This window comes from Zootoca vivipara, chromosome 8 (genome assembly GCF_963506605.1).
Source record: "Zootoca vivipara chromosome 8, rZooViv1.1, whole genome shotgun sequence".
Lineage (NCBI taxonomy): Eukaryota > Metazoa > Chordata > Lepidosauria > Squamata > Lacertidae > Zootoca > Zootoca vivipara.
The window spans coordinates 66,878,633-66,906,030 of record NC_083283.1 but is presented as its reverse complement, the minus strand read 5'-3'; the positions used below and the strand labels follow the sequence as shown (position 1 = coordinate 66,906,030).

Genomic DNA, 27,398 nt, shown 5'->3' with positions numbered 1-27,398 from the left:
AAAGAGGTGCCGTACTCGCCATTAGCTCCTCCCTTGTTTTCTTATAATGGTGATGGCACCCACTTGAGAGGCACCGGAGCTGAGTTCTGGCTGAAAAAAAGCCCTTGCCTGTACATTGTTAGCATTGTTGGGGAGGGGGGGACATAATTTTCTAGCAGAAGCAACATTGGTTTCATACGTTTTCTTACAAGACAGATTATCAGGATGGTGTGTGGGCTTTCTGGCCAGTGCTTGGCTGCAAGAGCTTGAGCATCCCTGCCAAAGTTAGCAGGCACCAATCCTGACACCGTCACAACCCTTCCTGGCTCAGATGGAGCGGAGAGAGAGAGAGAGAGAGAGCTGCATGTCATCGCCATACTAATGCCGCCATGCTCCAAATCCCCAGATGGCAGCTCCCAGTGGTTTCACGTAGATATTAAATAGCATAAGCGATAGAAGGGACCTTTGTGAGACCCCCATAGCCCAAAAGCCATGGAACCAAGCAACAATGGTTGCTGCTTTCTGGTAGCAAACCTGCAGGTAGGAATAGTACCACGGTACCTCCAGCTCCTACCTCCCCAAGTCACTCCAGAAGAACACCATAATCAATAGTGCCAAAAGCCACTGAGAAGTTGAGATCCTACAGGACAGCACTCTCCTGTGTCTCGCACCCAACAGAGTTCATCAATCAAGAGTGACTAATGCTGGGCCTGAAGCCTGAACTGGGCCCGAAACCCGACTGGAATGGATCTGCATGGTTATGCTGAAGACGGAATTACAAATTTATAGTCTGAGTCAGGCATGAGTAAATAACATCCTTGCCGTTACAGAATTGTCTGCACTACTAAAAAGGGGAAGAGGAGACTTAGCATTGTTCCAGCTATACAGTAAGCGGTGCCAATAACAGCACTGGAGGAAGAGATTGTGCCTCCTTAAAAGATCCATACACAAAATAGACTGGTTGACCCCAGAAATACAAGCAAAGCAAGCCTAAGGCCTTTACCTGATTATCAGCATCCAAGTGCTTGTTGCAAGTGTAGAGAATGCCAGCTGAACCCAACAGGCTGCAGACGCCTTTAGAAAATCCTTTATGGCAACCACCAAGTAAAGATTAATTAGGACCAGAAGTAGGCTAGATTTGTGTGTACACACGTGTGTGCTTGAGGCAGAGAATCCAAATGGCTCCCCTGCAGTAGTAAAAATACAATAAATTAATTGGCAACACACAGTCCTTTATTAATTAAAGAAGCTGAGGGTCCAATACTTTGGCCACCTCATGAGAAGAGAAGACTCCATGGAAAAGACCTTGATGTTGGGAAAGACTGAGAGCACAAGAAGGGGATGACAGAGGACGAGATGGTTGGACAGTGTTCTCAAAGCTACTAACATGAGTTTGTCCAAACTGCGGGAGGCAGTGAAAGACAGGAGTGCCTGGCGTGCTATGGTCCATGGGGTCACGAAGAGTCGGACACGACTAAACAACAATAATATCCCAATATCTGGCACATTCAGGGATGGTCCTGAACGGAACAATAGGAGTAGCAATAGCTAGAAAAGGCAAAGTGTATTAAGATAGCAGAGCACAGGAACGGAAGGTTACCAGATTTGATTTGATTTAGTGGAAAGGATGGCTAAATTACGCTTGACAGCACTGGAACTAAAGTGTTCTGAAAGGAAGCCTACTCATTTTCCGCCACGGACTGAGCCCTGAGGGATAGCTCAGTCAATAAAGTCTGAGACCAGGGGTAGGCAACCTAAGGCCCGGGGGCAGGATGTGGCCCAATTGCCTTCTCAATCCAGCCCGCAGACGGTCCGGGAATCAGCGTGTTTTTACATGAGTAGAATGTGTGCTTTTATTTAAAATGCATCTTTGGGTTATTTTTGGGGCATAGGAATTCGTTCATTATTTTTTTCCAAAATATAGTCCGGCCTACCACATGGTCTGTGGGACGGTGGACCTGTCGACGGCTGAAAAATGTTGCTGACCCCTGCCTGAGACTCTTAATCTCAGAGTCATTGGATCGAGGTGCTGGGTGAAAGATTCCTACTTTGCACCAACACCAAAAGGCCTGGACTGGACTGGAGTGCTATGACATGTCGCGTTTCTGTGGGTTGAGGAGGCCTTAAACTGCTTTGCTTCTCCGGCGGGCCCCTTATTCCTTTTCCTTACACGAGGCACCGTTCGATTCGCAGCACAGATGCCACGAAACGTTTTGAATTAGGAGGAGCGAGGAAAAGGAACGGACCAGGAGGGAGTTCACACACACACACACACACACACACACACACACACACACACACACAGGAGAGAAAGTAGCGACTCTGCAAGTTGAGTCCTGAGGAAATGCTGTGGGAACTGCAGCCAGAAGGGGAGGGCCTTTCTGTTTACTTCACTTGTGCGCTGTCTCTTTCTCTCTCACCAGCTCTCTTCCCTTGTGGCTGAAAGGCAGAAGGAGAGGAATCAGTCACTTAAATGCGCCTCTGCCTGAGGCTTAGTTTGGAGGACTTTATTCTTGCTCAGCAGCAGCAGCAAGCAAAGCACCCCTGGATATGGCTGTATCAGGAAGCTTCTGGCTTGTTGTTTTCACCGTTTTCATCACTGAACTACAACAGGTAAGGCTCCAAGGCGGGATGGCAGGAGGGATGCAAGGGTATATCATGGGTACTTCAGTCCCTGGAGCCCAAGGTATGTTTGAATTTAATTTGTTCTACCATTCTGTTCAAAAGCTCCTGCAATAGCTCCCCCACTCTATTAAAAAAAAATCAATGCAATTTCACAAACATTAAAAAATGTTGAAGGGGCACAGAAGGGGCAAAGTCCATTTTTGGAAGGGGCAAGGTTAGCTTTGCTGCACACGTTGGATTTCTGGAAAAGAGAAAGCAGAACACTCGTTACTGCAAAATAATGCTGCTGTCTGAAATGCGTTCATATCCGATTGATTTTTGACAGTGTTAACATGTGAGTAAGTAGGCTGAGTTTTCCAGTTGCCACAGGTAGCCACAGTGATTGCAGTGTGGGGGTACTTGTCTATGCAGCAGGAGAATCTTGCTCTTCTGGAACTACCAGTGCCATTTTAAAAAAAGAACAACAAATACACAATTTACAAAATAAAAAAATTCCTTCCAGTAGCACCTTAGAGACCAACTAAGTTTGTCAGTGGTATGAGCTTTCGTGTGCATGCACACTTCTTCAGATACCATGCACATGAAAGCTTATACCAGTGACAAACTTAGTTGGTCTCTAAGGTGCTACTGGAAGTATTTTTTTTATTATTTTGTTTCGACTACGGCAGACCAACATGGCTACCTACCTGTAACACAATTTACAGTGCATTTACAGGAAAGCAGCAAAATTGAAAGTGGAGCGTACGCAAAATAAACCCTGATGTAATTTTAAAAAGAGGAAAGCTTCAGCTCATCAACAGAAGCTCGCAAAAGTATGATTCCTTCAAAGGGGAGGGGGTTTCTAAGGAGAAGCTGCCCCTACAGATATGACCCAAGATCCTGCCTCCGCAGTTAGCATCCTCATTAACTGTGTACACACCATACATTTAAACACATTTCCGCCCCTAATGAATCCATGGAACTGTAGTTTACCTCTTATAGAACTATAATTCCCAGCACCCTTAGCAAGCTAAAGTTCCCATAATTCTTTTTTTTGGGGGGGGGGTGCTGCTTTAAATGTGTGGCTTGGATGCAGCCCTCTTCTAAGATACAGCAGCAAAGCACAGCTTGCAGTTCTTTTTTTTAATACTTTCCATTTCTTATGGCTCCTTATCTAAAATAAGTATCATCCTAGTGCAGTGTCCCCATTCCAGTGAGTTCCAAAGGTAAGGGAGGCAAACAAGCCACCCGCAGTCAGCCCTGTTGAGATAGGCAAGCCCAGCAAGGAAGGCTATCGAGGGATGTAATTTGCATGTGCTGAAAAAACAAACCCCGGCAGCAGAATTCAAGCAAAGGGCAGCTATCTGATTTCTCATATTTTGTGTTTTCCAATCATTTTGGAACTGACCCATTGAGTTTCACCCAGTGGTGGTTTTCTATCGAAGTCTGTCTTCGCTCGTGTTCTTTCAAACTGGAAACGTCTCCAGTGATGTGGCTTTCACCACTTCCCTTGAGAAACTATCCTGTAAGCTATACTCCGTGTTTAAACATTAAAATGCTTTTTATAAACAGGGTTGGTATTGTTAAAAATAAAAATCTCCCTAATGTTTGATTTCTTCAAATCATATACTTTCTTGTGAATCTTTCTTGGTTGGTTTTTGGTTGTTTTTTCCCCCAATTTTCAATATTTAGCCAGTGAATATTGAGCAGCCCTGGGTGCAAAATGCACACAAAATCCAAAACAGAAACAAAAAAATCGGAAGGAAACCAAAGCATTAATTCAGCTCTCCTATTAAGTACAGTTCCATTTGTTGCCAGGTGGTATTGCCCAGCTCTTTAGGGAAACTAGTTCATAACAATATATAGCTAGTCTCACATAGTGGTTTTGAGTCAGGAAGTAACCAGGCTAAATCTCACCTCTGTCATAAATGCACAGGGCTTTTTTTCAGCTGGAACTCGATGTTCCGGCACCTCTCAGGTGAGCACCATTGCTATTCTAAGAGAACGAGGAAGGCGTTCATAGTGAGTTCTACCACCTCTTTTCTTTACTTTTTTAAAAGAAAAATTGCACTGAACCACCGGGCCTCACATCTACTTTATTTGTTTGTTTATATTGGGGAAGGGCCTTTGCATGCAGAAGGTCCCCAGTTCAACTCCTGGCATCTCCAGGTGGGAGAGATTTCTGCCTGAAACCAGAGCTGGCACAAGCCATTTTGGCACGTGAGGTAAACACAAAATGGCTGCTCTCCACCAGGGAAGAAGGGCTGAGTGAAGTTCTACATCAGGCACAAGGGGATGGGGGTGGAATAAAGACCTACACCGGGAACAAGGATGGGAGGTGACCAGCTGCACCTCCTATTCCCCAGCAGCGCTTCCTATTCACCAAGAGGCTGTTACAGAGGCGGCAATACGAGGGGCCTGCTGAGGGGACGGCAGATCCTGCCTCCAAGGGGCACACCACAGCTGTTGTTGCCATTGCAGCTGCAGCAGCAGCAGGTGAAGCTGGATCTGGGCCAGCACTTCTTGAAACCCCGGAGAACTGCTAATGGTCATGCGTCCCAAAGTGTCGCCAGGCGCAGTAATGGAGACTGAGGCAGATAAGAGCACTTAGCCAACTCTTACCAAACTGGTTCAGAAGTGTGAAAACACTAAACTATGCATTATTTACATTATGACTTTGCACAATATTTTGGTTTTGTTTCATTGTTGTGTGCAATTTCGATCAACCGTGCTAAAGATTGATTGTAGTTTAGGGTTCAGAAAGCACGCTAAACTATAATCTAAAACAAAAGTGTAACCTTCCCATTTTCACCACACAATAGTGCCAGAGGAGGAGCGGGTTAACATGTCAACCTGAGATTCATTTCTAGGGCTGCTATTCAAGAATCGGGCAGCAGAATGCTATTCTGGCAGATTTTCGCCGAATTGGCAAAATGTCCAGGAAAACCCAGACATATGGCGGGGTGTGTGTGAATTGGGTTTTTTGGGAGATGTTCCCCAAAAAAGCTCAACAACTTTGTCTGGATTTTTCACTTTTGGTAATATAGCAACCCTATTTTTACTGGCCTTCATAATGCAGCTATAGCATGGTTGAGCATTGTGTCTGAACACAGCCATTTAGTGTGGCTGTTTCTTTGTTTACAATCCAATAATATATTTTTATTGGAATCCAGCTAGAGAACTTAAAAACAAGTGAATACAAAACAAGGTAATAAAGCCGTAAAACTGAATGCAACATAATATCTAATACTGTATAGTATAACAGTTTAATGCAGACTGTTCTGTTATAAATTGCACATGGGTTGAATGCTACCTGGAGCTAGTGCGAGTTCTTAGTAGCATGTTTATTACATGAAACTGATACCTCATCCACACTTCTGCTTGTCCCATGCCTAGAAAGCACAGGGCTCAGTGGTTTTCTGCTTGATCCACACTTTCTATGCAGTTTCCCCTTGCGCTGCTCCTTTCCCAGGGAAAACTAATTCTTTACTGCTAAATTGGAGCAGACATCAAAGCAGAGAAAACCCAAATTGCCATTTGCTCCGATTCAACACTAAAGAGCAGTTTTTCCCTGGGGGAAAACAGCACGACAAAGGGAAGTGTGGTTGAGCCCTAATACTGTATAAGATTAAGGGGTAAAGGTCATTCTGAAACACCATGAAAATTAACTTGCTGCAAGACAAACAACTCCTAGGGGCTGTGGTCCCTTTGACCCCCCAATACAATATTTGAGGGGGGGCACATTGATGGGCATTGTCATTCAAATAGTATGCGTGCACTGCATCTGGTATCAGTTATATGAAACAGAGCTTACCTCCCCCCCCCCCATTTTTAAAAAAATTCAAGCTGGTACTCCTGGACCAGGACATCATTGAGGCAGGCCGTATCCTTTCTCCTCTAGGCTTGTGAAGATAAGGCTGTATGTTCCTGAAGGTTCTCCACCCCACAAAATGCAGAAGCCAAATGGAGGAGGAAATCCATGTTCAATGGTTTCTGGGCCTTGGGGACTATTCCTTGCTTCTCAGGACTAGAGGCCATGGTTGTGTTGGAGTGGCAGGGGGCAGTCGTGCTAAAGCTGGCCTCGCTTTGCCCATGAAAATAAAAGTGGTTGGGGGAAGAAAAGAAGGAAATCTTCAATGCACAGCACAACTTTTCATTAAGTCCAACGGAATGTTCTCTTGTACATCTGGAGGCCCGCTGCCTTCCTTTTTCCTAGGGCTTGCCCAAGTCAGTGGTCTCAACATAGGTTGGCAGGAGAGGGGATGGGTTGAAGATTTATTCAGAATCACCTCTTCTCAAGAATCATGGAGTTTGCGGTAGAAAATGGAGCAAGGAGCAGATCTGCTTTTATTCTTCCGTTGGGAAGTGGTTGTGGTATGGAACCATCTCTTTCTCCCCTTCCTGCCAAACAGGCCTGCAGCTGGTTCAGAATAAATGTGGGCTAGGTATACGCTAAAGTTGCACCATAGAATTTATTTTGCATATTGAATTGGCTCGCACTGCATACAGAACTGGGGCTTCCAGGTGAGCTAGTTTAATTTTAATTTTAATTTTTGGTACGGTATGTATGAAATCCATCCCTTCCCCAAATTAGGATTAGTCATTTAAAGTTGCATATAATTCTATCAGCTCTATAAATCACTGCTTCCTCTCTGAATCTTGCTAAATCTTTAGCCTCAACCACATCCTGGCAACGAGTTCCTCATTCTAATTTTGCGAAGAATAGGGAGAATATTATCTTCCATCCCGTGCCCTAAAATGGTTCATGTGGGGGGTGGCGGGGAATCCGTATGCAAGTACTATTGGTTTTAAACCAAGTCACTTTTTTTTTTTACAAAAGAATCCACAGCAGTTACAGTTAAATCTACTTCATAATGCAATGGGAGAGAAGGAAATCTGTTGAAATAGCAAGTGCGATCTAGAACCATTGTCCTTTACATTATGATAGTGGTTCCTTAAATATGGACTGGGTGCATATTCCTGTTCTCTGTGGGCACAGTTTTAATTCCATGGTGAACTGGTAGCAAGCTTACGTTATGTACTCTGTAACATTTATCCTCCGCTGCTGGAAGAAGCTACAGATGCCATGAAAATCTTCATCATAATAGGCATAATGCAGGCAAGGCTGAGCAACCCCACCATGCATTTTTTACTTGGAAGTAAGCCCCACTGTGGGGACCCAGGTGGCGCTGTGGTTAAACCACTGAGCCTAGGGCTTGCTGATCAGAAGGTCGGCGGTTCGAATCCCTGTAACGGGGTGAGCTCCCGTTGCTCGGTCCCAGCTCCTGCCAACCTAGCAGTTCGAAAGCATGTCAAATGCAAGTAGATAAATAGGAACTGCTACAGCGGGAAGGTAAACGGCGTTTCCATGTGCTGCTCTGGTTTGCCAGAAGCGGCTTTGTCATGCTGGCCACATGACCTGGAAGCTATACGCCGGCTCCCTCGGCCAATAATGCGAGATGAGCGCGCAACCCCAGAGTCGGTCACGACTGGACCTAATGGTCAGGGGTCCCTTTACCTTTTTAAGCCCCACTGTGTTCATTGGAGTTTACTCGAGTGTGTCGCATGCTTTAAGTCCCATTAATTTCTGTGGTAATAAATGCATTGTACTGAACTTTCAAGAGGGATATGCTTAACTCTTGCTAAATCAATGCAAATTGGAAGGGCTCCAGTATAACCGGCCATTTTATTTCCAGTTAAGGCAGAAGTACAGGGTGAATCCTTTAAAAGAGGCTGCATGGATACAGAGTACACATGTTCCACGGGGCCTCTTTTAAAACACTCACCCTGTATTAAGCTGGCTTTCTCATGTGTTCCTTTCCATTGGCTCTGGATTCAATAGCGTCATCAGAGTAGGTCTTTGGGGCCACAAGTCCAGGGCCCTATGCAGAGGAATGAGCAGATGGACCCCCCCCCCAAGCGCAGCAGGCTTAACTGCATTTGGAAGTACGTGAAATAATGTGCCTTTATGTGAAAAAACTTCCCATAAAACCACTATATCCAGAGTCTAAAATTAGTTAACTGTGCCACTCTTTGTATGCTGCATGAATACATGGCACTCCCTTATACTGAGTCAGACTCCGGATCCTCTTTGTCTAGTTCAGTTTTTGCAAATTTGCAAGTGATCCTCAAAGGCCTCAGGTAGCTGCATTCCTAGCCCTCCTACCAACATCTTTTTTAACTGGAGATGCTGCAGACTTTGTACATGTACTGTCTGTACCACCGAGCTATGGCCCTTTCTCTAGATGTAAAACAACTGCCTCTATGGACAGTGATTGGCCAGTAGCATGACACTGTCTTAACTACCTCAAATCTCCAGTCGCACAGCAAGGACTCTGTGGATTTATATTTCTTGTTCGTATGTTTGCTGATATCAGGCAAATTCTCCAACCAGTAGTTTTGGCTGCCTCTTTTTAAAAGTCAGCCAAGTACATTGTGAAGCACAGCGGTCAGAGAAACAGAATGCCTTTTCTCACACCACTCTCTCTTTTTCCAGGAACTATTGACAGGATCTGAGCATCTTTTTTTAAAAAAAATCCCATTTTGTATTTCAGTCTTCAGCATATAGAAGGCTCTTCAATCTTAAGATTTGTGTTTTTCAGACAGAAATATTGTTTTCCCTTCATTTTGCTCCAGCTCTTCGCATTTCCTGACCGTGTATTTGCTTTATGGGATGGAAATTTTGTGATGTGGTTTTACAAGTCTCATTGGAAAGTCGACATCACGAAAACCATTTCCTTCACGGTTTAGGAGTTGTTTTGAATTAAAGACCTGGAGGTGAACTTCTGGAGCTACAGAGGCTCTTCTGTGCCCTGTTTGAGAACATTTAAGATACTGTTTACAACAAATTGGCTCCTAAGCTTTTTAAATGGTGTTCCTGGGACTTTGCATGGACGACAGCCCTATTTGCAGTCTTAGGGTACTTCCTAAGTTTGATTATGGAATCTGAACGCCTTATGCATGTTAAGTTTTTTCTTTTCTTTTTTGGTAGTGTCCACACAATATTGTCGCCATCAAAATGCCAGCTCATACTCTTTTTTTTAAAAAAAAAATCCCCTTGAAGTGTAGGTGGGTTCCCATGAAGCAAGACACAGTGATAACAATAACCTTTATTGAACTAACAGAACTGGACAACAGGGGCAAAGCAACTGCTTATATACATTTCTGAAGACCTGGGCCATGCCCACTCTCAACGTGATTGGCTGTCTAAACTCCCAAGCTGCGAATCATAGTTCAGAGTTTAAGGATCAATGGCAGTGGCCCAAATCCTGAAATATTCTGTGATTGGATATCATGTATCGAATCAGAACACGGGCTCATAATCCAGACTCAAGTTTAGGGAAACACAGACCCCTGAATACATAACACCTGAACATGGGGATTTAATCTAATAAGCTAGATATGTGGTGACATTTCATCTAATGTTACACCCCTACTTCCACTCACTCCTTATCTTAGCACAATCTAGCCATTTGGTTTCTGGTGGTCCAAATTATATTAGTGTGTCTGTTTCCACAGATGGTTGGATTTGAACATGGCTTCAGCATGCAACAAACTGGTTAGAAAGAGTTGTTCATTCAAGGTCTATCCCACATTGGAGACTGTAATTGTGGCACATACATCAGACTTAAAAGGGGGGTATTGTGCAAGGCCTCTTTATCACTTGTGCAAGCATGAATCAGGTAAATATCATTATTGTGCAATATCTCAGTTCTGTATTAAAAATTCAAACAAACAAACAAATGGAGATGGCTCTCCCCTCACCCAAAAACACAACCTCCATTGGTTGATTATGAAACATGAAAACCAAGGCTGGTAACATTTGCTGTTGTATCCTTCCTGGCAGGGGTGTGGGACATTTTTAAAAGGTATACTGTACGGACACAGACACAGATACACTTGCGCAGTAATCTTTCAGGAGAAGACAAATGACTAGCAACACTACCCTTTCTTGTGCTCTGAACTAATTATCTGGCTCAGTATCTTGAATGACAACTGATCTCTACACACCCCAGTATGACTTAGTGAAAGTGTTCCTGAAATAACCAGCTTTCAATATATTTAAAAAAACAAAAACAAAAGTGAGGGTCACTTTGCATCTAGAGTGCTAAACAGAAAACTTTGGTTCTCATTTGTCCTGCTGAATGATTAATTGCAAAAAAAGAAAGAAAATAAGTTCCAGGTTTTTGAGCTAAGTTACACCTGTTGAACACAGGCCATGACCCCTAATCCCAGATGGTTTTGGTTAACTTCACACAGTGGGCGCACTTTAAATAAACGTTCGCTTTCAAAACAATGATATTATCGCTATAGAATAATCTCGGGTTATTGGCCAGAATTTGTGTGTCATAAGGCCCATGGAAACCCCCTAGGTTGCTCTTCCAGGTTTCATTGTCTCTAACAAGAAGAAAGGGCCCCCTGCAATTATATCCTCTGCCAAGGATGTGTCTTTCTCTCTGAACAGTCATTTGAGCGAAAAGCAATTTTAGCAGGCCATGACACACAATTTCTTCTATAATCAGGTTGCTCAATAACATCATAAATAAGCCGCTCTAAAGGTAGCTAAATGACTTTTGCTGATTCTGTCCATTTCTTCTGTTTCCGTTTGTTTGGAGTGGATATGTGTTCCTCTACTACATATGGAGAGTGTGTAGAAAGTGTGCATAAAGTGTGCATAAGGAGGAGAGGAGAGGGATGTAGTATGGCCAATGTTGTTCTTTGTCTTGCTGTGACTGAGACCCGCAAGGATTCTTAGCTCAACCTGTTGCAAACACATAGGCAGTGCGTGAATGCACATGAGCGATCTCATTGAAGACAGTGGAAATATTCTTTGCAATTGTGCAAAGGGCAAAGATATGCACAAACCGCTTAGGATAATGTTGCACATGGTATTGCAATGTGCCTTTTAGGTCTCTTGCATGCTTTATTCATGTGCACGTGTGACTGTGACTCATATGGAACTAGGTATGGGGGGATTCAATTCAGTTCACATTTAAAGGTGAACCTACCCACACACATTGTTAAACAGTACAGGAATTGAAACAATGCTATCCTTTGAAATTTGCACTTCTTCGAATTTTGTAATGCAGCTCTCAAGCCAAATAATCTATAAAAATGTGTGCACTGGGGTAAAATGGGCAAAAATAAATGCATAGATGAGTGAAAATAGCAAAAATGTGCATATTCAGCAAAAATGTACTTATTAGGAAAAATTTGCACTGAAATGCTGACGAATGTTCATGAAGTCGTAAAAAATATATATTATTATTTATTAAATGTGTTAGTCGCTTCACCTTGCCCAAGGAAACTCAAATCAACTTACAACAAACAAAAACAAGGTGAGGGGATGTGTTAAAAACATCCCACCTACTTCCAAAAGGTTACAGATAGTTAAAGGCCAAAGGCCTGGTTTAAAGGGGAAAGGTTTTGCCTACCACCTAAAGATATGTAATGAAGGTGCCAAGTGAGCCTCCCTGGCATTATTGGCCAAGGGAGCCGGCGTATAGCTTCCAGGTCATGTGGCCAGCATGACAAAGCCGCTTCTGGCAAACCAGAGCAGCACATGGAAACGCCGTTTACCTTCCCGCTGTAGTGGTTCCTATTTATCTACTTGCACTTTGACGTGCTTTCAAACTGCTAGGTTGGCAGGAGCTGGGACCAAGCAACGGGAGCTCACCCCGTCACAGGGATTCGAACCGCCGACCTTCTGATCAGCAAGCCCTAGGCTCAGTGGTTAAGTTACCAAAGCATAGACAACCGAAGTGAGACTATCCCTGTACAGATAGGAGCACAGCTGGGCCACCAACCGAAGCTGATGGGAGGCACTTGGTACCACCAAGACCACCTCAGCCTCAAGCATTAGTTGGACCTGCTTCTTCAGAGCGAGTTTAAACTGACCCAAAGCAGGCAACCTCCCGTCCATCTGATATTGGGAACCACTTATTCACAGGGCCGCAGTCTTATCTGGATTGAGCTTCAGTTGGTTGGCTCTCATCCAGTCCGTTACCAAGGCAAGACACCTGGCCAGCACATCCACCCGCCTCACCTGCAGATGAAAAGGAGAAGTAGACCCGGGTGGCATCAGCATATTAACAGCAGCGTACTCCAAAATTCCAGATGACGCCACTCAGTGGTTTCATGTAGATGTTGAACAGCATGGGGGATAGAGTCGGACCCTGAGGAAGCTCACATTGAAGGATATATTGGGCTAAACAACACTCCCCAACCATCACCCTCCCCGATGTGGAAATGTGAAGAACTACATTTAAGATGTGGGGGTCTGAAACTGAGGCAAGCGAAAATTGACTACGATGAACTGAGTCACGTTCTTTAATTTCTGCGGGGCTGCTCTGATTAAAATCTAATTGAATACCACCAGTGCTGTTTTTTCTAGAAAAAGTGGTGCCAGAACTCACCATGAACACCTCCCTTGTTCTCTTAGAATGACAATGGCGCCCATCGGAGAGGTGCCATTGGAACTGAGTTCCAGTGAGTTCCGGCTGGAAAGAAGCCCTGAATATCACCCATAGAAAATTGTGCTGTAAATTGCACCAAACTCAGTGAGGCTTACTCAAGATTGCACTGTAAAGCACTGAGTCTAGATGGGAACCATGCCAGTATAAGAAAGTGCTGAATGTTTACTTTTCTGTGCATAACTGTACAAAGAAGGAATCGGCTTTTTATTGCTTTACTGTTGGCTCCTTATCAGCGAGGTGAATGATAAACAAAGCACTCCCATTGTCCTCAACCTCCTTGCTGCAAAGTGCAGGGGTGACTGAAACAGGGCCACAAAAAAACCTTCTGTTATAAAGGTTAGAGTGTTGTGAGTTACTATTACTTTCTCTCTTTTTTTTTCAAAAAAGAGGAAGTACCTTAGGATACAATGCAGAGGTTTCCTGCTATTCTCTACAAGTTTGGCTCTGTGTGCTTCTGTAGATTTGCATGCTGTTCCTTAAAGCTGGGGACTTTGCCCCTGTCAAACTCCATCGAAGTCACCGCTAAAGTGCCTCGCATAAAGAGGAACCTGCAGGCGGAGGCCGAAAAGGAAGAAAGTAACTCTTTTTATGATCATGTTGTGTATGAACTTTTTGGTGAGTCTTTGGGTCCATATAGTTTATGAAGTGGTTACTTGATAAGTGGCTCATCTGTATTGCTGTACCACACTTTGTAATTCACTGCTAAATCCAGGGATGCAAACATGGAACGATTCTCCTCTCACTACATGTCCGGAAACAGGGCCGGTTTTAGGTTTGATGAGGCCCTAAGCTACTGAAGGTAATGGGGTCCTTTATATGCCCTGCTGTCCTTTGTCAACAACAAATTGTCGCTGTTTTCTGTGTTGAATTTATGCTATATGGTAATTTATGGCCTAATAGGTATCTAAAGCCATTTGCACATCACAATATATGTATTTTATCAAAGCAATTGATATAGAAATGAGCAAACCAGTGATGTTTTAGGGAGCAGGCTAGCAGGCGGGGCCCATTACTTACAACATAGGAGCCTACACAACACAAAACACTATTGCTGTATGTAGGTTTTGTTTTATTTGTTTTTTATCTTATATATTGGAAATGTACACCCAGTTTTTCCCCTTAAATTTTTTTGGGGGCCCCCAAGAGAGTGGGGCCCTAAGCTATACCTTGTTTAGCTTATACGTAAATCCGGTACTGTCCGGGAACTAGAGATGAACAGTTTAAGCATGCATAGAGTGATATGTCACCACTTGGAAAATGGGGTCATTGATCAATGTCCTGAGTACATAAGAAGATTTCCATTGAGTTATGTATGGGCAACAACTCACTCTCTGTGCCCTTTTCACTGCTGGACTCCTGCACTGAGGTTATAACTTCAAGGAAAAACTTGTGGCACCTTAAAATTACTAACAAACTTTATTACAGTAGAAGTTTTTATGGGGTTGGGTCCACATCATCAGATGCATCTGATGAAATGGACTTTGTATGCCAAAGTTTTGCCGTAAGATATTTGTCAGTCTTTAAGGAGCAGGTTTTGCTGCAATGGCTTCCTTCTTGGAATATTAAAAGGAAATACGGTAGGTGTGATATCTATAGGTAAACACGAATACTTAGTTGCAAGGGACCCAGGCGAATAGGACTTGGAACCAAATTTATCTCTAATGTTCTCTCTAAATATGACAGTTAGCATTATCTGCACCAGTAATTTATGACCTATTTGCAGTGTCCCTAGACATTGATTCTTTGAAGGGGGTGGGCAGCCACATGATGTGCTTGTCTTGTATGCATCCCAGTCCCCCTGTTGCAGCATGTAATGCTGATTTTCCCATACCAAGGGGTGGAAACCAAGTAGCACTGCTAAGGCCGGTATCAATATGAAAGCACCAATGGATGTTTCAAAGCAGAGCTATTCCATTTTTTGAAGGCAGTTTGTTTCTGGCATGTTATAATGAAACTTTTATTGGTGTGTGTGTTGGGGGGGGGGTACTCTACCACCCTGCCTCCTAAGTTCTGGTTTGGCACAGCTGGGAACATCTGTGCTATTTTACTCCCAGGAACAACTCTTGCGAAGGTAATTGCTTTTGCTTTAGTGGTGAGTGAAAGGAAATGACAATCTTGCTGTGCGTGGACTTCCTTCCTTCCTTCCTTCCTTCCTTCCTTCCTTCCTTTCTTTCTTTCTTTCTTTCTTTCTTTCTTTCTTTCTTTCTTTCTTTCTTTCTTTATTGGAGTGTGGAACTTGCACACCATCAGAAACCTGGACCTGGATTTTTTTTGTTGATCTGCATGTCCCAGGATTATTAAAATTATCTATATCTATCTATCTATCATCTATCTATCTATCTATCTATCTATCTATCATCCATCTATCTATCTATCATCTATCTATCATCTCTAGCAGTTTCATATCTAGCAGTTGAGTCATTTGGGAAGCTCACAACAAAACAGATGTGGTGTCAAAAGTCCCTGGAGTGAAATGGGATGTCTCTGAAACTTCTCCTCCCTTGCTTGCAAGCAAAGACCCTTCTGGAAGCAAAGGCTGTGATTCTCTTGGGCTCCGCCATGGCCCAGCAGGGTGTGTTTGTAAAACTGAAGTCAGCAGTGGGTGGGTGGGGGGAGGGTTTCCCCTCCTTTCCCAACCAGTGCTGCTCAAGGTCTTGCGATGCAGTTGGCCAAGCCACATCTTCATCCTTTAACACACAGCCCCAGACTTCCCACTCAGCCTGATGAGCTGGGGAAGGGGGAAACGTCTTAAGCTGGGAACACTGATGGTATACACATTCCATGCATTCATGAGTTTGCTCAAATTCTGACCCTTCACTGAATGTAGATATTAAGGGGTTCTGCCCCCCTCAAAAAAAACCAACAACATAGGACAATGCATTCCACTGACACACTATAATATTGGGCTACAGTATGAGTAAAATAAAGCAGCTAACAAATTTAATAAATTGGAGTCAGGAATGAGCCAGCTCCAAGAAAAGGTTTGCAGCCAACTGCAGAAAGCAGCCAGAAACAGAGAGGCTTTGATGTTAGTCAGGCAGGGGAGAGCTGGCAGCTGCAGATTTTGGCTCTTCCTGACCTTGACGGAGAGGCTGATAAGGCAGTAGCTGAGAGCAGGCTAGAATGCAGCCAAAGTTCACCAGAAGCACAAACAGGCGCAAACGAACTCAGAGACAGCCTCTCAGAAAAGGAAGAGGTGGGAGCTGATCCACTAAGTCCGAAGAGTCAGAGAATGGGAGGGCTGCTAGATAGGAAGCAAAACAAGAGACATACGGTTTGTAAGTTCAGTATCTTCTGTTGACACCAAAAGGAGCCTTCAGAAGGGTCATCTTGAGTAATGGTGCCGGAGGCATTGTTAGAGCCGTCCAGAGCTATCTGTTTGTTTTTGCAATAAATCCACCTTTTTAATTAGCTACGCTTACTGTGATATCAACCAGGGAACCTGGACTCCTGACAATTAACCAGTAGTGGCCAGTGGGACTGCCTGGGTGGGGCTCTCCTGGCTTCCCAACACAACACACTTGGCTCTGCCACTGTGGCTGCACTGTGCCAGCCCTTTTATTCAAGTTGGCACCCCTGCATAGCAGTAGGAGACCTTAATTATGTATCAGTTTTAGTGACTGAAGATGAGCAACGGGTCTTGTGAACTGCCCTGAGATCTTCAGAGGACAGGTGGCATACAAAAAATAATAATAATAATAATAATGTAGATATATTTTCTATGTTAATGAAGCTTTATTCATTTATTTGTTTGTTTTGAGCTGTTATTTTCTCCGGTTAAATCTTACTGCCTGATGGTATCACTGTGAGACATCACAACCGTAGTCACAGCCAACTGAATCCACGTTCAGATGTGAAACTTTGGGATTGCCTTGAAATATTTCATAACTATTAGGGCTTTAACTGACGGTGTCCTAATTTCTCTCTTTTCCCGTCCTCCAGCTGTCCTTACAAATCACCCCTCCCTGTAGCAGCGAGCATCAATATGAATTTTCTGGACGATGCTGCACCAAATGTGAGCCAGGTAAGCATAACTAGGACGTGCTTCTTCCAGGAAATGGGGAGGGTCCCATCTCTCAGTGGTGGAGCACATGCTCTGCATGCAAAAGATCCCAGATTAAATCTGGTGAAGCTGGGGAAGGCTCCTGTCCTCTCTGAAACCCTGGTGTGTGTTTGTGTGGCACTGCTAGTCAGTGTAGAATATGAGCTGCATTGACTGATGATCCGACTTAGTACAGTGGTACGTCTACTTACGAATTTAATGCGTTCCGAATGCACATTCGTAAGTAAAAAAAAAAGTAAGTCGAATGTAAGTCGAATCCCATAGGAATGCATTGGGAGAAAAAAATCATAAGTAGAAAAAAATCCTATCTAAACCGCATCCATGATGGCGGACGGAGCTCCATTCGTAAGTAGAAACATTCGTAAGTAGAGGTACCACTGTATTAAGGTAGCTGTTTCTCCCCCCCCCCCCAAAAATAAAATATATGAAAAAGATTGAGAACTGGTGTAAGAAAAACATGTCAGATGCTCCTTTTTTGTTTCTTTTGAGAGGTGCTCCCATTTGATACAGAATGCAGACTACATTTCTATGCCTGTCCAGGAAATTTTGTTTGGGTGGATTGAAGCTGGGCTCATATGCATGTGTCAGGATTTTCCCCTTAGGTGTCCATAACTGCGCAGAACTCTCTCAGAGGAATGGTAGCACTGAGAGACTCCTTCCCTTGCCAAAATAGACAGTGGGGAGAGAATGGAAACAGATATACAGGAAAGGTGGTGGGGAAAGGGTTTGTTGAAAGCTGAGGAGGGAGGTGAGTTGTAATGTGAAAGGAATGGAGGGATGGAGAAAGGAAGAGGTGAAGAGATGGAGCCGAGTTCCCCACAGTCCCACCAAGATGGCCACCTGTTCACACAAAATATCCCTCCTGGTACTTTTAGTTTTAAGGTTTATGTGGCATGCAAGAAAACTTTGGACGGTGCCTGTTTCTTTGTCCTCTGTTGTTGTTGTTTGTTTGTTTGCCATATACTCTCAGGGTGGTTCACAGGAAATGACAGGCCTAAGTCCCCACAGCTAACCAGGTCTTTTCATTTTGTAAAACTATCATCTTGATTTCCACTAAACTTAGTGGAATGTTCTTCTTGAACATCAGAGACCAGGGCCAAAAATTTCAGCCACAAGTTGCAACTTGATATCTGGGAGGTATGTCATATAGTTGAAACTAGCTGGTTGAACAGTGGAGATTGGTCCATTATTGGCCTGACAATTGAATCATACTTCAACACTGGCAACGTGTTAGCTAGCATTCTCTGCCACCGCTGAGGACAGCAAGCTAGATTAGAGAGCATAGGACAGGCACATGCAGTTTTGACCCCTGACACCATGCCAGGACTCTCGGTCCCCCAGCATCTGTTGCCTGAGCTGGCTGCTGCTGCCTACCAAATGGCAGGGCTGGCCCAGTAGTCAGGACATCAAAACAGAGCCCAAGAATCAACAATATACGTCAGTTTACATTGTCAAGTGCTATTTTAAAATTACATTCTGATGCGTGTGGATTTTTTAAAGAGATTGTTGAATTGATTTTATTGTTTTTAGAGCTTGTGTTTCCGTTTTTACTTTGTTTTTGTTTTTTTAAATCAAACACAGCTTGGATGGCTTGTCGCTGGGAAGCAGTCTATAAATTTGTATAATAATAGAATCCATAAAGCCAGTAAGCTTCAGAAGTGACCGGCCAAAATTTGCTGCTGTGGAAACTGCTCCCTGTGGATCTTGCAGAATCCACTTGTGCGTGTTGACCACTCATGATTGACCCCATTCTGTCAACTGCTGATCCTGATTTAGCAGGTTCCACCTGGGTCACCATGGCTGTAGATCAGGGGTACCCAGACTATGTCCTGGGGGCCACATACAGCCCCCGAGTCTCTTTTATGCAACCCCCGGGGACCCCCGTCGCCTGCGGCTGCCGACTTCCGACCCGGAAAAGTGACGGAAATAGCTTGTGCGCACGCGCAAGGCGTCATTTCCTGTGTACTTCCGGGTCAGAGGAGGCTTCTGCACATGCGCACAAGCTATTTCCGGCGCTTTCCAGGTCGGGAGTGTGCCAGAAATAGCGTTTGCTCATGGGCACGCACAGCCCCGCACCCCCACGCGTGCTCCCCCACCCTCCGGCCTACCATGCAATAGCCGCAGTGGGCATCCGGCCTAAAGCCGACTAAGTTTGGGGACCCCTGCTGTAGATCTTAGCTGTCCTTTCAAAATAGATTTGACAGCCCTCATTCCAGTATTTTGATGAGCAATATCTTTACTGGGAAGAGGAAAATAATTCTCACACCAGAGTTAAAAGCCTTTGTTAGTGCTAGCTTGTCAGCATTGCAGAACCTGAGGTGTAACCAGCCTTTTCTCCTGCCCTTTTAAGGAAAGTACATGTCTGCCAAATGCACTCGCACTTCAGAGACCATATGCCAGCCCTGTGGCCCAAATGAGTATATGGACATCTGGAATGAAGAAGAAAAGTGCTCGCTTCATAAAATATGTGACCAAGGTAAGGGAAACTAGTGAAGGCATTGCTGTGCCTCTGATCTGAGTCCTTGACTTGCGTTATCATTTTAGTAGAAGAATACTAGATTGTTAACGGTAGGTGCTATTTATCTTGCCGTAGAGTTAAGCATACCATACCGTACTAGATTGTAAACCGAAAGAGGAAGGTTCAGTGGTAGTTCAGTGGTAGAGCATGTACTTTGCATGCATAAGGTTCCAGGTTCGATCTCTGCATTCTCTAAGTAGGGCTGGGAATGTCCCCAACCTGAAACCCAGGAGAGCTGCTGCCAATCTGTGGAGACAATAGTGAGCTTGTTGGTGCTATGGTCTGACTTAGTATAAGGCAACTTCCTATGTCCCTATGATTAATGGGCGCCAGTGGTGCCGAGAAGAAGGAAGGGAGCCCAGCCAGGAAGGGGCCTTTCCCTAAGGACCACCAACTCAGCTGGTTCTGAGCATGTCCTGAGAAGAGACCCAAAGCTTGTAGAGAGGACCACCTTGTTTTACTTTATATGCTGTGTTTAACCATGTAGGATCTTTGAAATCTGTGAGGGAAGTGACTTTTGGAAGGGTAGAGGGAGACCTGAGATAGAGAGAAAGCAAGATAATCTGTGCTTTTGCTTTTTTGTGTGAGTGCAGAGAAGGGATGTGAACACCCCTTTATACCTGCTTGCGAAACTTAATTGGCAACGATCACAGTCTCCCACAACAGGCTGAGAGATGGCGTGCCTAACTGGGACTTGGGCTCTGGGGGGGACTTCCCTTATGCAACCGACCATGAACAAACTGCATTCTGCTAAGCTCCTACGACCATCCTTCCAATTATCCACACACCCCAACCCGTACTAACTCCCCTCCCCTGACACTTGTACTTGTTTCCCTGTGTTTTCCCCTTCTGTTGATTCAGAGCTTTGGGTTTCCCCTGTTCCTTACTCACGGGCACAACAGGCAGTTGCGCCCTTTCTGCGTCCCACCAGGAGTCACAAGGGAGTGTGATTTGCAGTCCAGCGTAAGCCATTCTTGCCAACCAGGAAGGGTTCTCAGGGAGAACATGATCGAGGTCAGGCTAAGGGCTCCGAAGGAAGCTGTGAAAGCATGACTTTAACCTCCATCTGCTTCCCCACTTTGTTCTGTTCGAAGGAAGAGCTTTGATAGAAGTGAACCCGGGAAACAGCACAAACCAGCGGCAGTGTGCCTGCATCGCTGGCTACCACTGGAATGAAGACTGCGACTGCTGCCGGCGAAACAAAAAATGTCCCCTTGGCTCTGGAGTCAGGCATCCCAGTAAGATTTCTGATTTTGCTGAGGCACCCTGGGAGCTTTTGGTCCAGTTTGTGCCCAGAGCCTTTTGCAAATGCCAGTGGCCTATTTTAGATGCTCACTGGGCTAGTGAAAATAAAAATAAAAAATCCTTCCAGTAGCACCTTAGAGACCAAGTAAGTTTGTCGTAGGTATGAGCTTTCGTGTGCATGCACTGAAACAGAAGTCACCAGGCCCTTATGTATAGTCAGAGGGTGGGGGTGGGGTGATGGGAATGGGCGATGGGCTGATAGGAGTGGTAAACCTGTTGATGACTGTTAACGACTGTTAATGACTGCAATTGGTCTTGCAGGAAAAAGCAATGGCTGAGGTGCTAAAGAAAGCTTGATCATGTATAATGAGATAAGAATCCTATGTCTCTGTTCATACCAGGTCTCTCCATGGTTTTAAGCTTGGTAATGAGTTGCTTGGTAATGAATTGCAACTCATTACCAAGCTTAAAACCATGGAGAGACCTGGTATGACAAATCCCATTGTGCAGAACCAGAGGTTTCGCTGCAGCTTCTGTTTCAGGTCCTGCTACCACGGAAAGGCACACCTTTGCTTTTATTTTTATTTTTGTTAAAGTTGGTTTGCTTCTGCAGCATGTGGGAAGCAGCCCACTGTCCCTCAGCCTTTTCGTCAGTTGTTTTCATCGTTGGCTTGTGCCAAATGCCTGCTCCTGTGATTTGCAAACGGTAGTTTGAGAACATGTGATGGGTTGGTGGGGAGGGGGGGGGATTTCCAAAAAAGGAAAACAGTTTTGCAAGCTTCAGTATATGAGGCCCTTGCCCGTATGCTGAAAATAGGTTTGTTAGCAACAGGTCTTCATGTATGAAGTGATGCTCTATTCTCCGTGCTTTTACTGGTTATGTTTCCCACAGTACAACAAAATAAGGACACAGTGTGCATGCCATGCCCAAGAGGAGCCTTCTCTAATGTCTCTTCTGCGACTGATGCATGCAAAACGTGGACCAAGTAAGTGCCACAAATCTATAGCAGTATAATAATAGTAAAAAAAAATCAATAAAGTCTCACAATACAGTCGGTAGAGCGTGAGACTCATAATTTCTCCTTTTCCATTCTTTTATGTATATTTTATACATGTATTTACATTTTATACGTTCTTTTTTATTCCTTTATTTATTTATTCAGGCAAAATAACAATCATAAATAAATAAGAATGAAAATGTGCACCCCGCCACCGAGACCATTCCGTTGTAACTATCCAACCTCCCAAAATTTCAACACCTCTTGCGATGGTTTGACCCCTTTCCATTTGAACAGTACAAATTCTACAAACACCCTCCATATCTCCTAAAAATCATTCCTCCTGCATATTCCCCATCTTACCTTAATGACACATGTTAATTTACCCTTAATAGCTATATCCCACACATCTTTATGCCATTCTTCCATTTTATATTCTGCTTGCCCCTTCCACTTCCTAGCGATAATAATTTGTGCAGCTATCAATAAATTTGTGAGGGAGTCCTTCGTAGCCTGCGAACCTTCCATCCCATCGTAAATCGATAATAACGCTACCTCTGGACTTTTGGCCAGCTTTAACCCAGTGATTTCTGTTATCTCCTTAAACACCCTTTGCAAAAAAAAATTGTACATATTTACATGTGAACATAATTCCCTGTTTCCTGGCATCCTCTCCAATCATAATTTCAGGGTCATGGTTTCAAGCCTCACATTGGGCAAAAGATTCCTGCTTTGCAGGGGGTTAGACAAGATGACCCCCTTGGTCTCTTCCAACTCTACAGTTCTATGATTCTATGATGTATATTGCAGGGGTCAATATAGAGCCAGTGTGGTGTAGTGGTTAAGAGTGGTGGATAATCTGGGGGATCGGGTTCCTGTCTCCGCTCCTCCACATGCAGCTGCTGGGTGACCTTGGGCTAGTCACACTTCTCTGAAGTCTCTCAGCCCCACTCACCTCACAGAGTGTTTGTTGTGGGGGAGGAAGGGAAAGGAGAATGCTAGCCGCTTTGAGACTCCTTCGGGTGGTGATAAAGCGGGATATCGAATCCAAACTCTTCTTCTTCCTTCCTTCCATCCTTTCCTTAGCTGCACAGCTCTAGGAACTGAGGAAAAAATTCCTGGGAACAGTTTTTCTGACGTCGTTTGTAAGAAGCAACTGAAGATGCAGCCACAAGACGGTAAACGCAATAATATACTGTTGCATGCCACCCCAAACTCCAAGTGGTTGTGAGATTCTGGGGTGCTTCAGGAACCTAAACCAGGTTTCGTGTTTCTTCAGAATAAGGGCCAGGGAGACTGTGGTGTCTTTACAATGAGCCACTTCCTTTGTTACCTTAATGGCCCAAATTTAGAGGTCCATTACCTCACCAGCAAGCTAGCCTGGCTATTCCAGGAATTGAATCTGTGTTGGGTCAAGGAATTAGAAGGGGGCTCAGGCAAACAAAAAAGCTCATAACAAGTCAAACAATGATTGGACCACGGAAGGTTGCAAATGTTTAAAGTAAAGTTGTGTATTATTTGTAGAGCTTAAGTTGGCATTCATTTTGACTTAAGTAGGAGCAGGCTTAAGTTCCTCAGACCCTGAGGGCTTTATCAAATGTTATCCTCAACAAGATTTTCACAACATGAAAATTGATGGGCCAAGGGCTAATCTCATTGATTACTATTTTATTTTCCAAATATAATTAAACAAGATTCGTGCAAGAGTGGATTTAGCCAGGATTAAAATTTGCTTTGCACAGACCCTAAACAGTAACTACAATTTTCAATTGTGCTCTGTGCACTTTCCAGGGAAGTTTCCAATATGACAACCAGTGTCCTTATTCACATGTAATGCTATGCCAAATCATAGCTAAATGTAAAGATGCATTATTATTATTATTATTATTATTATTATTATTATCATAATCATTTCTATACTGCTTTATATTTTTAAGAAAAAAACTGAAAGAAGTTTACAACACATTAAGACATCAAAGAAAACAATTCAGAATAAAACATTACCGAACAAAGTCTAATATAAAGTATACATTCAAAGCAACATAATTAACAGGAAACGAAAATATTATCTTTAAGATTTCAGAATAAAACTTTGCAAAGGAGGCCAACTACGGAATGCACATTTAACACTGCAAAATTAACAAAAAAAATGATCTAAAACATTTCAAAAGAAAACATTACTAAAGGAAGTCAGATATAAAATGCACATTTTAAACAGCATGGTAAGCAAGAGAATAAAATGTTATCATAAGCATAGAACATTGCTGCTGCTGCCAGTGGTGGTTCATGGAGGGCAGTGGCTGTGGAAGCTCAGGCTCAATGTCCTGGATCTGCAGTAAGAAACAGCCAAGGCACATGGCTCTTTAGCAACCTCAGTTTTTGTAGATGGAGTCAGTCAGGGCCCTATCCTCCCAGGCCAGATGGGAAAATGCATGCAGGGCAGGGATCAGGTCTTCCAGAGCTCACAGTCATTCCGTAGACCCAAAAGGGCTCTTTGGGGAGAGTGCCATCCCCAACTAGCTTCCCATCATTCTTCTAGAAAGACACTTTTAAGGGATGCAAATTCATCATCATCATTGCATTATTTATACCCCGCCCATTTGGCTGGGTTGTTCCAGCCCCTCTGGCCCGCTTCCAGCACATATGAAAACATAATATAACATCAACCGTTAAAAGCATGGATTACGGATGCTGTAGAAACCATGACTATGTTGCTCTTCCCATGGTGGTGCTGCTGTGCTACCCAGAGCTCAGCTATAGTTTGGCTTAGCATTGCATCTTAATTTAGGCTCCAGACAAACCGCAAGCCATAGCCAATGCTATTTCTTGGTTTACCACTCATGCTTTCTCTTCAGGAGACAAATCTGGGGTCAAAAATAAGACCAAACCAAACCATGGTTTAGCTGTGGGTACCACAGCAGCAGCAGGAACGGGGGGATGAAAGCAGCTGCAATTCCAAGTACAGTGGTACCTCGGTTTAAGTACACAATTGGTTCCAGAAGTCTGTACTTAACCTGAAGCGAACTTTCCCATTGAAAGTAATGGAAAGTGGATTAATCCATTCCAGGCGGGTCCGCGGAGTACTCAACCTGAAGCATACTTAACCCGAAGTATGAGTGTAATTGGTTCTGGAAGTCCGTACTTAACCTGAAGCTTACTTAACCTGAAGCGAACTTTCCCATTGAAAGTAAATTAATCCATTCCAGACGGGTCCGCGGAGTACTCAACCTGAAGCGTACTTAACCCGAGGTATGAGTGTAATTGGTTCTGGAAGTCCGTACTTAACCTGAAGCGTACTTAACCTGAAGCGAACTTTCCCATTGAAAGTAATGGAAAGTGGATTAATCCATTCCAGGCGGGTCCGCGGAGTACTTAAACTGAAAGTACTCAAACCGAAGCGTACTTAACCCGAGGTATGACTGTACCTGCATGCTCATGAGTTCACGGTTTGGCATGTGAACCGGCTCACTGAAAGACCGTGGAAATTAACAGGAATAATTGGAATAAATGTTCCAGTTATTCTTCCATGTTGCTGGATTTCTGTCATAACCCAATCGGTGCTTTGAAGGGATATTTTGAATAACAAAAATGGCGAATTCCAGGAATATATTACTACCTGAATATACAAAACGCTCTGACACCTACCTGTCCTTTTTTTTCCAGAAACCAACACATTGTTTTATATACTGATTACTCCACTCCTCATTGCCTTGGTTGGCATTGCCATCTTTGCGATACTCTATCGCAATAAAGGGAAAACACTGACAGGTAGGTAGCATTTAATTATGTCTTTCTTGATCTGCTGGAAAAGCCATGAGTTCTCTGTGCATTTCCTCTTTCAGCCTCCTAATGTGCCTTTGTAAAAGCTAGTATATAAATCACCACATTAATCTTTTAAACGGATCTTTAGTGTGCTTTTTGTTTTAGCAAATACGTTGCAACTTTCACAAATAATACGTTTTTTGGATCTGAAACACAGAACTCTCATACGTGAAATACCACCCATACACCATTTTTTAGACATGCTCAGAATGCAAAATGTGCTCATACACCATGGGCACAATCCATCTGGAAATTACCCTGTGTGTTTAAACCCAATGAAATTAACTGGATTTGCGGAATGGCACTTTTACGTAAGAGCTGCTATTCATATGAATTTTGTCCTTGATCCTGAGCAGTGTCACTCAATTGTACACAAGAAATTGCCATGCACATGGGCATCTCCGCCTGTTCCTAAGGAGGAGCACACTGGCCTGTATGTTCCTTTGGACATGTAGGTCTGCTTCCTCCACTGAAAAGAATGAGACGACCTTAACTGAAGAAGTGTGCATGCACACGAAAGCTTACACCAAGAACAAAATTAGTTGGTCTCTAAGGTGCTACTGGGCTTTTTAAAAAAATAATAATATATATTTGAACTCCCTTTGTGCATCATAGCTTGTGCATTTGATAGTAGTTGCTGGATCAGGGCTATTAGCTTCCATGGAACTTGCCTAATGGTGTATAATTCATGAGCTGAAATCCTGAAATCTGAGCTGGTTTGATTCCATGAACTTCGGTTTGACAAAATAGGCCTAAATCCAAGCACTTCAACTTTACTGGGTTGTGACTTGAGGGTGCGGCTGCTGAGTCAACTTAAAAGCATGTCAGACTGGTTAAAGTGGTTTTGTGGCCAGCCTTGTAAATTTGTACTACTCTCCAGGAAGAATCCTTCGGATGGATTGGGAAACAACAATGACCCCTGCTGCATAACGAACTCTTAAAAATGTCGGTCAGGTCATGGTCTGGATTCAATCTCTCTACACCTGCCAGATAGCATTTGAGACCCATTTTACAGATATTTTACCTTGTTTTCTTGCTTGCTGCTTTTTTTTGCTATCTGAGACTCAAGGTGCAGAATCTATAGACAATAATTAAACATATACATAGCAGACCTTAAGGGACTGTTGTGAACAGATATTGTTCTTCATAGGAAGCAAGAGGTTGCTACTACTCCAGGAGGTTTATTTCACCTTCACCCCTGATCCTTAGAAAATGCCCTCGTTTGCACCTTAGCCCCCAAGCAATGCACATAACTCATGGAAACACCATTTCTTTCAATGGAGCCTATGAGATTATTTTAATGGATTTTGTGTGTGTGTGTGTGTGTCTTTCAAGTATTCCCAGAGCTATATATAATTGTTCCTTTGTCATTTCATGTGATATATCTTGCAACAGACAATCTAACCAATCATTTGCACCCAGTTAGATCATTAACAAATCAGTCATAGGCGGATGCCACATGAGATGGAACAAAGACACAGTGGATGTAGAATGTTCTATTTTTGGCATAGATGGTCCAAATAGACACACATTCCATGGGGGGAGAGGGAGGGAGGGAGAGCTTGCAATTAGTGTTTTAACACATAATGTTTTTCAGTTTTTGAGAAAAGTTGGTTTAAAATTAAACAACTTCATCCCACTTTAATTCAGTGAATTGAATATTGTGGCTTGTAGCCAGACATTGTCAGTCTCGT

The 27,398-nt window shown here is 43.6% G+C and overlaps 1 protein-coding gene across 3 annotated transcripts in view; it reads left to right on the top strand.

The window, feature by feature from the left end:
* The first annotated feature begins 2,291 nt into the window (after positions 1-2,291).
* TNFRSF11A (TNF receptor superfamily member 11a) overlaps positions 2,292-27,398 on the top strand; it is a 36,967-nt gene continuing 11,860 nt past the window's right edge. For 2 of the 3 annotated variants that reach the window (XR_009558065.1, XM_035125425.2), the window contains exons 1-7: positions 2,292-2,592; positions 17,001-17,082; positions 19,472-19,597; positions 20,734-20,877; positions 21,777-21,870; positions 22,969-23,060; positions 25,546-25,650. Coding sequence is in view for 2 of the 3 variants with exons in the window: in XM_035125425.2 (XP_034981316.2) it covers positions 2,530-2,592; positions 17,001-17,082; positions 19,472-19,597; positions 20,734-20,877; positions 21,777-21,870; positions 22,969-23,060; positions 25,546-25,650 (706 nt within the window). In the remaining variant the exon portion in view is untranslated. The remainder of the gene's footprint in view (positions 2,593-17,000; positions 17,083-19,471; positions 19,598-20,733; positions 20,878-21,776; positions 21,871-22,968; positions 23,061-25,545; positions 25,651-27,398) is intronic. The other variant, XM_035125426.2, reaches the window with a different exon arrangement.